This window comes from Venturia canescens, chromosome 1, assembly GCF_019457755.1.
Source record: "Venturia canescens isolate UGA chromosome 1, ASM1945775v1, whole genome shotgun sequence".
Taxonomy (NCBI): Eukaryota; Metazoa; Arthropoda; class Insecta; order Hymenoptera; family Ichneumonidae; genus Venturia; species Venturia canescens.
This window is the reverse complement of record NC_057421.1, coordinates 38,566,307-38,581,204: the sequence shown is the minus strand read 5'-3', so window position 1 is coordinate 38,581,204 and position 14,898 is coordinate 38,566,307. Positions and strand designations below refer to the sequence as shown.

At 45.7% G+C, this 14,898-nt stretch overlaps 2 protein-coding genes across 5 annotated transcripts in view; one reads left to right on the top strand and one right to left on the bottom strand.

Annotated features, from left to right (window-relative positions):
- Positions 1-14,898, top strand: part of grnd (grindelwald) — a 318,742-nt gene that overhangs the window by 93,955 nt on the left and 209,889 nt on the right. The gene's annotated exons all lie outside the window — the stretch shown is intronic.
- LOC122419084 (uncharacterized) lies at positions 2,038-6,408 on the bottom strand. 2 transcript variants are annotated; one of them, XM_043433352.1, is made up of 3 exons: positions 6,321-6,408; positions 6,139-6,197; positions 2,038-6,065 (listed from the first exon to the last, which is right to left on the bottom strand). In XM_043433352.1, the coding sequence occupies exon 3, from the start codon at positions 5,387-5,389 to the stop codon at positions 3,272-3,274; it is 2,118 nt and encodes a 705-aa protein (XP_043289287.1). In that variant the 5' UTR covers positions 5,390-6,065; positions 6,139-6,197; positions 6,321-6,408; the 3' UTR covers positions 2,038-3,271. The 2 variants fall into 2 exon arrangements, with proteins under 2 accessions (XP_043289287.1, XP_043289288.1); XM_043433353.1 differs by lacking the exon at positions 6,139-6,197 and having other exon boundaries at positions 6,321-6,397.

Genomic DNA, 14,898 nt, shown 5'->3' with positions numbered 1-14,898 from the left:
GCGACTGACTCGTCGCACCTGTACTGTCGCTGTTTGTACTGCTGTTGCTGCTCTCCTCGAGCTGCGACGGTCGTAGCGTTGAATTGGCCCTTGTCTCCTGCCACAACGCGTCATTGCCGATGAACTCCCGCGGTGTCTGTATTGCTCTCAGAAATTTAGCGAAAGCACCACGCCCCGCCGGTTTAGATATTTTTCTAGCTCTCATGGCGTCGTTCACAAGATCAACAATATTCGAGCCCTGAATCGGGCTACCCTCAATCGATACGACTCCTCCGGAATCCCAAGAAAAATTGCTGCGTGGTGCGTCATGTAAACGGGGGAGCAGCAACTTCGCTTTAGTGCGGTATTTGGCTGGTATGCTTTCAATTATGACGGAATCGTTCATGCCGTTACGAGTTTCTCCTTTTTCACTTTTATCATAATTAGGCGTCGTTGCATGGTCGTTCTTCATAAGATCGCTGTGTTGTCGAGCTCTCTCGTCATCAGAAAAATGGAGATAACGCTGTAGCACAACCAGGTACGCTGTCCATTTTTCCCTCTCATTCTTGTAGGTATTAGAGTTCAAAATTTCATTCATCTCCGCGTCCAGTCTGGATAATACGGTATCAGTAGATTGTGGCGGTTGTGCCGAGGCGTTCCAGCCGGCCGTTGGCTGTCTCTGGTTTTGCATGCCCAGCTGTGCCACATGCTCCTCAGGGATAAGAACCATTTTTCTCGCGTGCTCCATCATCCCCGTCCGCCAATCAGGCTCGATAGAACAGTGCCTAGTATCGGTGCTAGTAAGAGCGGTAGAAACCCGCCGCTCTGGATAACAAAACGTTTTTTACTTTTCCAGCAGCCTTTTTTCGCGGCTAAACGACGGAGAGCGGGAGCGTGTCGTCGTAGCTTTTTTCGCTGATCAGCCTTCAAAGGAACGTTACCGCAAAGAACGTTCAAGGCACACTCGCAGATACAGCGGACGATGCTTGGGTCCGCTTTACGCAGGACAGCCTCGCGCTGCTCTTTATTGAGATACTGAAGAGCCCGTAGTATCGTCACGTGCTTTTTACAGAGCGGTGCACCGTTTCGCTCCATTACGCGTGTCAAATTGTCTAACCTCTCGACGTATCGCCCCTTTTAGCCGATTTTTTCGACCTATAGGGATGGGGGGTAGCGGTGCCTTTAAGAATATACCACACGCATACAATAATAAGGGTGGGAGGTGTTTCCACAGGTGTTGGGTCCTTGCGTTATCTTGTTAGCTCGCTGAAGTGCGCTCAAAACGATCATGCATTTATCACAGTACGATAGCCCTTTGGGCGCCATTACATGCGCTGAACTGGTAATTCACCAGCATTGCATCCGCTTTTAAACTTTTTCCGCGGTACGTAGACAAAATGATGGGGGTCGTCGGGAAAAATACAGGTACGGAATCTACAGTTGTCAGGCGTCGATTGTTTCAGGTCGAGTAGCAAATAACAGTGTGGCTTGGCTGTTGCGTCGTGGTACGCCTCCTGTAGGAAACGAGGGTTTTCAGGATACACCTGTCGCGCGAGATACTGAATTTGAGCACGATCACGGGGATTTTTGAAAATCACTATATAGTTGGCATTCAGCGAGATATCTCGCTGGCCGTGTCCTTGATGGAATAAGTTCTGCGTAATAAAAATAACGCTCAGATTTTTATGATGACTGCCTTTGGTGAAAAGATCCACAACATTGTTGTTAGACGCCTCGCGCATCAAATCATCGATTATGAGAAGTTTTGCGCGAGGGTCGTTAGCATAATCAGCACTCTGAGGTAGACCCTCGTGGAACTCTATTGATTCACCATACTCCGTGTACGCTGACTGCTACTCGGAGTAATAGAAAATGACTCTCTCAAACGGCTCACTGTTCATCCGTGAAATAAACTTTAAAAACTTTTTTACAAAGTACGTTTTACCGCAGCCTGTGGGACCACAGATCATTGAGGTCCAGGGATGCTTCCACCGTACATCCATCTGCGCGAATGACCACGTTTCCTGCGGGGCAGTATAATATAATGAATTCGAGCAGTTGAAACATGTATAGAGCTTTTATTTTCCGGTAACAGTATATATATTTTACAGTAATAACATAGATATTTTACAACGCTGCTTAACAATGTTTAAAGCGAGAGTTTTTATAAACGGTTATTTGTAGCCGTAAGGGAGCGAGCCGTATTCGCCATCACGTCTTCGCTTGACGCTCAGAGGCATGCACGATTTCTTTTCGGGTCGTGTGACAACCTGGTGGAACGGTGTACGACGTATTGAATCAAACTGTAGTACAACAGGATTTTCTCTCTCACCTATTATAAATGACCGTATTGATTCGTAATTTATCAGCGAGCTGTTTGCGTAATTCAGCGTTATGCCTTTAACCTTGCAAACCTCGCTTTCCGCGCCGCTCGGCGTATTAACTATGAAAGAATAAAATTTAGGGCCGCCTGAGATGAAAGACTTAATGTAACTGCCCTCGCCGTAAGAGCTTAGCTCGTCGGTTAAATCCCCTAGCAATTGACCCGTTGGCGGTTCATACTCTCCAGGCTCTTTTCTCGTGACATAAATAACGGAATCGGTGTCGCAGTACAGAGCACGCTTACCCAGCGGTTCGAGATAGGTGTAAAGTTTTAAACGGGCTTGGGCTGTGGTGTATGCAGCTATGACAGTATTTGCTATATTAGACGGTATTACAGCATCATCGGTTTTCGTATAATTAACATACAGCACCTGGTTGTTAACAGGTAGCATACCAGTGATCTCGTGCTCGGGGCTATTTAGCAACTCCATAAGTTTTTCGCGTGTCGACACTATTTCTGTTTGTGGTAAATTTTCGCGTTGTCCAAATTTACCCCAAAAGGAGTTTAGACAAAGTTTGGCTACCGAGCGCAGCCCCGGGTTTTTCGCTACCGCACCCCGCTCCAGCTGAACCCCTTCGGCTGTCTTAAAAGCAATTATATAACGCTCTTGGGCAGCCTCGTCATCTGTATAACCCTCGGGCCAACCGCTAGCCTCTTGTTTGATTTTAAGAAAAGTGTTTATGTACCCGGTGAAAAGGCCCCCCTCCTGTGTATCGCGGTTGTACTGCGTTATCTTATACTGCCAAATCTCGCTCACGGTTAATATTTTATACGCGCACGCAATAGCTTTTCGCAATTCATCCACTACCCAAGTACCGCTAAATACACGCTCCGCGGGGTCTTCATGAGGACCTGGTTCATTGTTTCGCAGCAGCTACGACATAACCCGAATAACAGGCGCTGATGCATTCACACCGGCAGCACCGGATGATAAAGATTTTGCGGTGGAAGCACTGTACATTTAACAAGGCCCTCGACGCGGGAAAGACTGATATTATTTTCGGGACCTGTCAGCGCCCTGCACTCGTCGCCGACGTATACCGTTGGATGGCCCACCGGATATTTGCCGTACTTGCAGATGTATGGGTACAAAGAGCAAACGTCAACATATCGTATCTGCTCCCCGTCTTTCACGTCGTACAGAGTGACCATGTTTTCCGTGCGACCACCGAAAAAAGCATCGCGCGGATTGAGAGGCTCCGCTCGAACCAGAGGGTGATCACTCACAAAAGCGCTCATCTCTAAATCTGTTTTTATCATCCGGTCATACGCGCACTCCCAAATCTCGGTTAACGTGTAGCCGCTTGAGCGGATTCTCTGCGATATAGCGTTTGTTCTCTCGAGACGCTCGTTCAGTGTATCACCGTCGCTTTGTACACGGTCTCTGTTTACAGTGAAACAGCTCAAACACCCGTGCCAATAGAAACCGTGAAACTGTAACACGTGGGCTGAATCAGGTGTTTCGTAGTAACGGTCTACTAATAAATTTTGAGGCAATTTAAACTCGCGCGAGCGTCCTGCATGAATGATACGATGATTTAAAGAATGCTCCATCCACACGAGCCAAGAGATCGCTTTTTTTGACTGATTGTGAGCCCATCTGTAACCACCCGTAGGTATAATACCGATCGTGTTAGGTTTTAAAAAATTTTTTCGAAAGATTTGAAAGCAGGCGGACGCGATTGTTGTGTTTTCGCTAAACGGGCAAACGCGTCCGCTGTCCTTGAACATTTTCCGGAAAACCACACAGGCCTGTCTCAATATCGTAACGTCATTTTTACAATAGGTTATGAGCTCGTTTGAAAAGTTAAATACATAAGAGGCATTCTTTAACTCGTTATACCATGCAAAAAAACGCTCGCGTTCCTCCGGGCGCATAGTGTCGGGAGAGTAATCGGCTGCGGGCGGCATCGGCCCAATATAATTTTGATTCTCGGGTCTATTGAACAGATGCGGAAAAGATCCTTTGGCGAGAGCAGTTTTTAGACCGAAAGATTTAGGCAGTGCACTCAGAGGCATGTGAAAGTAGTTCAAGCTGTCGAGAAACACGAGTTTGCCAACGCGCATTGTGATGATTTTAGTGCCGTTCATTATTAAAGACGGGAGCTGCGTTTTTTTCTCCTCGATGAAGTAGCGCAGGATAAACTGGGCGTCGAAACCACCGGCGTTATGGGCTATTAAAAATATGTGAGAGAAGCCCGGCATACTCTGTATGGCTAACTCCACAAGTTGACACACAGGGTTCGTCCTAAATATAAACTCGTGATCCCCGCAATGCTCGCACGGCTCGTCTATAGAAGCATTATCGCAGCACTTGGTGCAGACACGTTGAGCTACGCAAAGATTCGGTTCGTGAACGCGCGTTGTAGGATCACCTTTTACAGGGGTACACTGCTGCGTTTCAAAAGCATAGAATATGAATATGTTCTCTTTTGGCCTCTCATTGACGCGAATAGGCCTCATATAGCACAGGTGATTATAGGGCTGCTGCGATTTACACGTTTTACAGAAACCCTCCCCGCACACATGCGTCTTTTTCTCTAAAGGTCTTATCGCGCGAAAGCAGTTACGGCACCGCTGAAGAAACTCGCAAACAGTGTTTACCCTGTGTTTACGTCGGATGGTAATAGCCCTGTGATTTTCTAAACATTGTTCCCCAAAAAAATCGCGGTTACATGTCTCGCATCTGATCGCGGCAGCTGCGCCCAGAGCGCAGGGCGGTGCTTGAAGGCAGCGAGGGCATTTCTTTTTTAAACATCTATGATCCCGACGAGAACGGGCGTTACAGATTGCGCAGAAGTTTAAGCTGCCTACAGCACCACGCAGATTCAAGATAGGCTGGAAATGATGCGACCGCTCATAATACAGAATGTATAACGTGTGCCGGACTGAGCCTACTGTATCCATAACCGTCTGTGTACCGTCAAACACCGGTCTTTCGCGTCGCCCCAAAGTCAAAAACTCGAAAACCACGATAGCTAACCCCTCACGAGCCAAATAATTCTGGTATATAGCAATTTCGCGCATACCACAGCCAGCGGGCTGTATAACAACATTTGCGCTTCTCGTGAGCTCAAGCGCCGCCTCTTTTTGAAGCGACCCGTTAATCTGTCAGAATGCAGAGCCCCCGAGCGTATCTCACCCCTTTCCGCGTACGCGCGTGCTGTTACTAACGAGCGCGGTAGACACAGATTGTCGGTATTTCGAATCGTTAAAATTGATTTTTTAGCAACGCCCTCGTGTGTCAAACCTTTTCGCCCCCTACCCTCCAAACCTTTAACGATACATACTTTTATATGGAAAGAATCATCAATATCCAGAGACGCTGCACTTTGAGCTATGTTTGTTATTAATTGCCAGATATCTACAAATGTATAGGCGCGGACAGGACGGAATGAAAGCCAGACGGGGCCGTGCGCTAAGCAGCTCGCGGAGAACGAGATCCCCGCGTAGTCACCACCCTCACAGTGACTCGTGAGATGCGTCAGAAGATCACGGAATGCTCCTTCAAGCCATGTTGTCACGTTTGCGCCAGCGTGAGGTTGGCGGATACGCAATGTTATCTCCCGACCACGTAGTTGAAAACGTTTGAAATAACGGGCTGTATCGTGCGTGATGATGATCCGCCCTCCCGGGGGTTGCACATCCCCGAAAGCCTCGTTCCCCTGTGTATTGCGCGTTCTTCCCCCGCCCGTTTGTATATCTGTAATCAAACAAAGGCGTGAGTTATAGAGTAGAGATCGCCGATAAAAAGGCATATTGTAACTTTAGTGTACCTCGTACTAATCGCGGTACGCCTATAACGAGATAGCTGACGAGTCAGCTGACGAGTACCCTGTGGTAAATATAATAAAGGCTTTTTAAACATATCCAGTATATACCGCAAGGGCTAGAGATAAAGAGAGAGAAAGCGCGCGAGTGAGGGAGAAAGAGAGAGAAGACGTTATTATTTCTTTACCTGAATCACACTCCATCAGCTCTTGAAACCATAGGCCGAAGCGTCTAGCTTCTAATCGCTCCTCGTTTAGACGCTCCTCCTCCTCCACCTCCTCCCCCTCCTCCTCCTCCTGTCGAGCATCCATCGGATACACCCCCAGCTGATTCTCGGGCTGTACGAGGTCATCTTCCTGCTGACGATGGTGGTGATACGATGGACCCGCTATCGCCCCGTCGTCATCGTTTGCTCTGGCTTGCCGGTACACAGCTGTTCGGGTTATTTCATAATTTCTGTTTATTAACGCGGTTTATTTTTATTTTATTATCATTGCACGACTATGCTTACCCAGTATATCAGACCGATCGCTAAACATCAAGGAGGGGTTGAGAATAGTCGACGCCTCGTCGTCATCAGACTCGGGCTGCAGCGGTATCGGCTCGGCCGAAGCTGCCGAGGTGCTCGCTCTAGGCTCTTCCTCAGCCCTCTCCTCATGCTGCGGTTCTGAAAAAATACCGCTCCAGTAGTTTTTATATCTAAAAACGAAAACCGCGGATAATAATGCCAAAATAGAGTTGAATACGCACGGTAGAGGGCGGTTTGATGCTCTAGATCCGCTTCCTCCACAGCTCTCGTCGCCTCAGCGAGAGCCTCTTTTTCTTCGTCACTCACCGCATCGTAAAACTGCCGATATCCTATAGTAAAATGCTGCGGTATCGGCTCGGCCGGGGCTGCCGAGGTGCTCGCTCTAGGTTCTTCCCCTACCCCCTCCTCATGCAGCGGTTCTGAAAAAATACCGCCCAGTAGTTTTTATGTCTAAAAACGAAAATCGAGGATAATAACCTCAAAACAGAGTTGAATACGCACGGTAGAGGGCGGTTTGACGCTCTAGATCCGTTTCCTCCACAGCTCTCGTCGCCTCAGCGAGAGCCGCTTCTTCGTCACTCCCCGCATCGTAAAATTGCCGATAGCCTATGGTAAAAATAACTGCTGTATTGCTAACCGCCAACAACAGTGATTTATCGAGATAATGGTACTTACATCTGATTTCATCGACAAGGCCTCTTACGCGGGGAGCTTCTAAAACACCGCGGCGCTGTAGCTCCTCATACACAACACCCAGCACTCGTTGACCACTTAATATGCCTCTGTTATAGGCCACCACTAGAGCGCGTAAAGGGGCCCACCAGATCACGTATTTAAGTCTGTTCACGAGTCGATCACCCGATAAACGCAGCAGCTCGTAACACCATAGATCATTACACCGACGTCTCAGCTGAGCGCTATGCGGTTTTGTTAGACGTAAAAGACTCAAAATACAAGAACGCACTGATTCATCTGACATTGTAAGGGGTAATCGTTAAATACCGCTCTATATGACGGTTGAATCGCTACTGACATATCTCATGAATCATAATTAAAATGCTAGCGATATTTTTTTCAAGACAGCAAAGGAGCAGTCGCTGAAGTTTTACAGTACTCTGCATGGTCCCCGGTGTTTGCGTGAAAAAGCACGCGCACGAGTGAGACAGCTTTGTTTATGCCTGTGCAAGCATATTTCCGAGCATATTGCTCCATCTCCTGTATAGCATCTTCTCCCGAAGACCGAGCTGTGTCTTTAGCCCTCGGAGATACGCCCTTCATAAGTGAATCGGTTGAATCCGCAAAAATATCATATAATAAAGAATATATATCGATGGGGTTTGTTTAGAGGCATCAAGAGGCTGCAGCCGTATGCGTAATTTTGACAGCTCTGTATAAAGCATCGCGTCTCACGGGAGAGCGAGAGAGAGGATTGCTCGCTAAAGGATCGGTGTGATGAGAGCGAGCGAGACGGTATATGGTATCACTGCTACAACTCTGAAGCACTGTACCTCTACATCTAGCGAAAGAGCGCGTGAGAGAATGCACGGTGTCGCGAGTGTGAGCGAGAGGGCATATGCTGTTGCTGCTGCTCTCGCGCTCGTGCGCTTCACAAGAGAGAGAGAGAGTGAGCGAGAAAATGTATCATGTCTCCAGGTGTGGGCGAGAGGCTGTGCTCTATCCTCGTTACAGCTCTGGAGCGCTCGGCCGGTGCACGTGCAATTCTGATGACGCTGCACGACGGCGTCGCGAGAGCGCAGGGCCTCGCATCTCATGAGAGAGCGAGCGAGAGGCTTTATCACGACACGGGTGCGAGCGAGATAGCATGCGCTATCATTGCCACGACTCTCAAATGCTCGAGTATTGTGCCTCACGAGAGAGAAAGAGGATGTATCATGACGTTGGAGCGAGCGAGACGGTATATGCCATCGTTGCTGGCTGTTGCTTAAAGAACCAGCGCGATGCTATGACTTAAGGTCAATGCTACGATGACGTACTCCCCCGCCTGCTTAGAGGCTGTGCCCGGTGAGCGCGAGGTACCGCATCTCAAGAGAGAGCGAGCGAGAGCGTATACGTTGACGCGTATGTTAGCACGAGAGCGAGTAAGAGGGTGTACGTCGTCGAGATTGCAGCCACGTGCAGTTTTGATGAAGCAGCGAATACCTCAAGCTCTCGCGAGGCATCGCGCCTCGCGAGCGGCCTTATCTAAGCGTGAGAGTGAGCGAGAGGGCATGTGTGAATCCTTTGCCCCGTATACGAGGATGACTGCATCGGGCCGAGGTGTCAGCTGTTTTTCGGCCCCTCCTGTCCTTCTTTTACCCCTGCAATGATGTGCTCATCATAAGCACGTATTTGCATAAACGTCTTAGCCTTCTTCGCCCATCAGTCTTCAATAGAATCGCGCGCGAGTATCTCGTCCCGGTCACTCTTATATTCTGTCCGTCTACAAGTTTTTTCTTTTTTTGTTTTTCCCTCAAAATGTATCCTCGTTACCGGGATTACGGGTTTCTCGGCGTGGCGTTCACGTGTCGGGTGATACGGCTGCTGAGTGTTGCGTCGCTCTACGTGCGTACCGACGCACTAGAGCAGCTTTATTTGCACGTGGTGTCGTTGCTGCACAACGATTTTATAGACAGGAGATTGGGCCGGCCCGTCCAAAGAGAGGAGGCGACGCCGGGCGCGAGTTGTGTGGTGGTGCCGCGGGGCTCGTATATCGCGTACCGTGGGGAGGTTGTTTACCGTGATAGCTGTGATTATGTTGAGGTGTATCTGGTAGATCGCGGCGAGAGTGCCTTTTACGATCTAGGCTACCTCTACCACCCCTCACCAGCATTAGAGGTGATACCAGCGCTCATGATAGAGTGCTCCCTCCACGGTCTCGCCTACTTGGATGAATACTATTATACGATCCACGAGGTGGAGGCGTTGTGCGAGGGGCCTCTTACGGCTATCGTCATGAGCCCTCCTACACGGCACCCCCTGAGCGTCCTGCTGTTTGCTGAGGACGGCCGGGATCTCGGGGGTGTACTCGTGAACGAGCTGCTGGTACCCGACGGCTATCACGGGTACGACGAGGTGGGCGACGACGACGGCTTCGTCGACGCTGTCGACACCCCGGCCGGTGCCGAGGAATAGATTGTGTGCGTGTGCGTGTGCGTGCGTGCGTGCGTGCGCGCGCGCGCGTGTGTGTGTGTGTGTGTGTGTGTGTGTGTGTGCGCGCGCGTGAAAAACAATGGTGCGCGAGACAGCGTCGTGGAGCCTGGATCGGGGAGAGAGAGAGACGCGTCACCCCGGTGAGTTTTTTCAATATATATTTTTTATTTTATTTTATTTTATTTTTATTTTTTATTTTTTCTTTTTAATTTTTTTTATCCATTTTAAAAATAAAATTAATATGTATAGAGAAAGAGAGATTTTTTATTTTATATTTTTTACAAATATAAAATAAAAAAATATACACCGGAAAAAACGATGGTGCACTATGACGACACGCTCACACCCCCTCCGCACACCCGCAAACCTCTCGCCCACAACGCCGGCCGCTCGGCCTAGTGGGGGAAAGGAGTGGGGATAGGAGTGGGGGTCGCCATAGTGCACCACCTACTACTTTCACAATACCACACCATACGTTCAAACTCCATCGATGCTGGTGATCGATCTGTCTCAATCAATGTGGATTCTGATCAGACCAATACCGAAAGTTTCATCGGTTCACTTGACCACGGTTGTTGAAAGTGGATTCATCACTGAACATAACGTATCGAAAAAAGTCCCTGGATCGCTCGATTTGTCTCAACGCCCACCGTCAAAACGCCACCCTTCGCAACGGATCTGGATTAGGAGTGTCTTGGTGGAATTGTAGTCGGTACGGGTGAAGTTTTGCACCTCTCAATACACGGTGCACTGTCGATTTGGGAAACCCCAGTCGTTCCGAGATCACTTTAGCACTCAAATGAGGATCAATTGCTATCATGGCTAAAATAGCCATGTTTCGGGCTTCATGCAATCCACCAAAATTATTGACGTTTGGGAAATGTCGACGGTGGCGGATCATCCGACCTGCCCTCGCTCGCTGCTCAAGGGTTCGGATTGTCTGCCGTGATGGGTGACGACGATCAGGATATTCACGTCGATACAAATTTTCAGCTCGGAAGTAATTGCCCCGACACCTCCCTAAAATAAGGAGCATATCAACGATTTCGTTGGGACTGAAATCAGCCATTGTTACTAGTTTTCAGAATTTTCCTCTAATTTAAGAACTTTTAAAAATTTCGAGAATCAAACATTTTTCTCTGATTTCAGAACCTTTACAAATTTTCGATTTCGTCTCTTGCTAATGGCTGCGGAGTCAGAAGATAAACGTTTCAATTAATTTTTCATCCGTGGGCGATCACAATGACTTTTAAAATAAAAAATTCTTCTGTGATTTACAACTCAAAAGTAGGCGTAAGTCTCGCTTACGTGAACTTATCTTTAAGCGTAAGCCTCGTTTGCGTGTACTTATCTTTAAGCGTAAGCCTCGCGTACGATTAAAGGTAAGTTCACTTTGTAAGAGATTAAAGAAAACATCATTGGTAGTACTGACGTAGTCTGACTTTGCGTAGTTCTCTTACTTTAGAGTTTTAAATCAGAGAAGAATTTTTTATTTTAAAAGTCATTGTGATCGCCCACGGATGAAAAATCGATTGAAACGTTTATCTTCTCACTTCGCAGCTATTAGCAAAATACGAAATCGAAAATTTGTAAAGGTTCTGAAATCAGAGAAAAATTCTTGATTCTCGAAATTTTTAAAAGTTCTTAAATTAGAGGAAAATTCTGAAAATTAGCAACAATGGCTGATTTCAGTCCCAACAAAATCGTTGATATGCTCCTTACACGCAAACGCACTTGCACTTGGTACGTTAAAGATCTCTTCGCGGTACATCCTGGATACCTCTAAAATAGTTGAAAATGATGTTCTTCTTGAAAAATATGAACTTAATCAAAAAAATTTTTCAACAAAAGTTTTTGGTTTTGCGCTGAAAAATTTTTTGGTGATGAAAAAAAGTTATGTTTCCATTTGAAAAAAACATGTCGGCCATTCTAACGCCGCCATTTTGAATTTTGGATCCACAAACCAATTTTTATCATACGTCCCCCTTCAACCCCTAAAAGTTTTGTTTCACACAATATTTGATCCGACCAATATTTTCCGAGAAAAGTCAGGTTTAAGATTAAAATGGGACACCCTGTATAGGTATATATTCATAAACTTTATTCCGCTGGAACGGTACAGCGAGTATCCTGACCAATCACAACTCATTATTTCTGCAGCCGAGATCCCGGGACTCGAGCTTCCATAGAAATGGGTTATAGCTGGCATCAAGCGGCCTTTGATGGTGTTCTGTACAGACACGGCAAATCCATAAATGTGTTTGTAACTTTTGCATAATCTTGAGCCTGTGTAAAGTTTTTTCTCAGCATTCACGCTACTGATCGTGTTCGTTTCGTGCTCATTCGAAAGGGATTTTGAAAATTAGTCTTCAAACCAATTTTTCATTTATAAAAAATCTTCTGAGCTCTGCAATTTTAGAAAATGACATGCCAGTTTTACCCCCACCACCGCGAATCGTTTTATTCAGAGAAAGTATACTCGGCGAGCCTCGGGCCAGCAGACGACAGGGCTGTCAATGTACTTGTCCCGAGACTCTACCGAGTCTCTTGATAAATTTTAATGCTGCACGTAAATTAGATGGATGTTTTTTCAATTGATTTAGCTTTTCGAATTAAATAACAAGAATGAGGCATCGGTTTCTAAGTTTTTTTTGTCGATGGATTTAAAACTTGCTGAACCAAGTTCTATTACATATTACCATAATCAAAGACGGGGGATGATACTTAGCACACATATTTATGCACACAAATTCTTAAGTTCCCAGATATCTGCTGCAATTCAATGTATCTGCGCAATGAATTTTGAAGACAGCAATTTCCATAAATGAGCAACTGAAGACTTTTGTAATGAATATAGTAATGAATTAAAATGACATATAGCGCACATTACATTTAGAAATTCTGTATGTTTCCATGGATGTTGGCAGGCATTATATTTGATCGCATCCAAAACTGAGCAACTGTAGACTTATTGTAATGAATCTTTTCACTAATAATTCCACATTTGCGGTCTGCAAAGTGGGAATACTCAACATACATGTTATTTCATAAGTTCTGTTGTCAAAATTTGTGTTTGCTTACTGCATTCCGAAGATACGACTTTTCATATCATCAGCAAAACAAGCCTCCAAAGACTTTTTGGAACAATTTTCCAAATTTATCACTCAATAGACCAAGTGGATAAAGAATAACTACACTTATACTTAGACCAGAAATTTTTTCAAAAATCTGATGTACAAAATGTGCTATTGAAGATCTTGGTTAGAAACCTCTTGAATCATGTTACCTCAATCAGCATGAAGAAGTAGTAGAAAATCATAGGACACATATCAGGCAACGAATATGTATCAATCCGCTACAAACTAATAGAGTGAAAACAAGGATCGGAGAGGGCAGAGCCAAACTGATTAGGAAGCAAAATATGGGAATGATTAAAAATAATGATGACACGAGAAATAAATTAGAAAACATTTATTCAATTGAATTTTCTAACATCATACTAACAGTACCGTGTGTTCTACTTTTATTAATTATAATTATATTAATTATAATTAATAAAAGTTGATAATAAAAAATATTATGGTTGATAATTATCAACCATAATATTTTGATCGCGAAAAGAAAATTTGAAGTTATAGGTTGACTAACGTTTTTCATCACAACTTCCAGACCTATTTTTGATAAACTGATTTAACTTACTTATATTATTTACTAACTATTCGAACGTTTGGTACATTTGTCGAGCACTTCGTAACGTCAAACCCCGTCCGGTTCATTACCAAACAGCTATCAAAAGGAACTCGTATATTGTGACGAAACACCGGCCATCTTAGGCCGGTAGGCATGAGCCCGAGTGGGGCAACCGGCACCGCTCTAAACTTCGCCGCGTTGTATTTTATCGAATTTAATTCTTTTTACATTTTTGTTATTTCAAGTCGCCCGAGCACGTAATTACGATCAAAATTCTCAGAAAAATAACACGAGTTTAAGAAAAATGATCATAAGTCAAATTAATAACATAAAAACTGATCACAATGAAAAATGTCAAAAGCGACTACGACGCATGCGCGGGGAGAGCGTCGATGGGCTATAGGACCGCGTACGTGACTTTTCGCGATTGTAATTAATCAAATCGCATTAAACGAAGTAAAAATGCCAAATTGAAGAAGAAATTCAGTAATAATTGATCCAATTGAAGTTTTTGTTATTAAAAACCATACAAAGCTGAAAATCATAAAAAGCGGTAGTCCGCGCATCGTATGTTAGCCCGCTCGACCAACGGGCGAGCGTGAATCATGGCAACGGGCCAATCAGAGTAGGCGTTACAGAAAGATGCGCAGAACCGATCGAAAGCTGAGATTCTCGGCGCTCGAGAATTTTATGGTGGGGACACGGGTATAAGAAGCGCTGCGCGACTCACTCGGCAGACAGTTCTCCCTGGCTAAAGAATCGACTCGGACCTCTCTTAGTACACCAACAACCTCAATAATAATCAACCTATCCTCAAAATCTCTGGGGTTCCCGTAGCGCGGACTCTCGGATCGACTCGGCGACGTCTCGATCCCATAGCCCGTGGACGGTGAATTGCCTATTTTCCTTGGATGCCTGGATTCTCGGAGCGACTCGGCGACGTCTCGATCCCATAATCCAGGGTCCGCACCCAACCTCTAAAAAATTTTCCGGCTTTCCGTTGCACGGAGTTCTCGGATCGATTCGGTGACGTCTCGATCCCATAACACGTGGACGGGAAGTTACCTCTACCCTGTAGATGCTCGGACTCTCGGAAAGATTCGGCGACGTTTCGATTCCATAGCCCGCGGTCTACTTCCTACCTTTTCACACTTTATTTCTTTCTTATTGTTGAGAAGGATTAAAAAATTATCCTATTATCAAAAATTAAATTCTCGTTTGAAAAACATTGTCCGAGGTGGTCCAGGTAGGGAGATCTAGATCCATTTAATAAAATAATCATCCAAGAGGCGATAGATAACACTAGAATTTATATCCAAAAAAGAAATTCAAAATTGTAACAGTAAGAAATACTCTTATTTGATTTCAAAAGCGAGCGTAACAGGACATCGGAAAA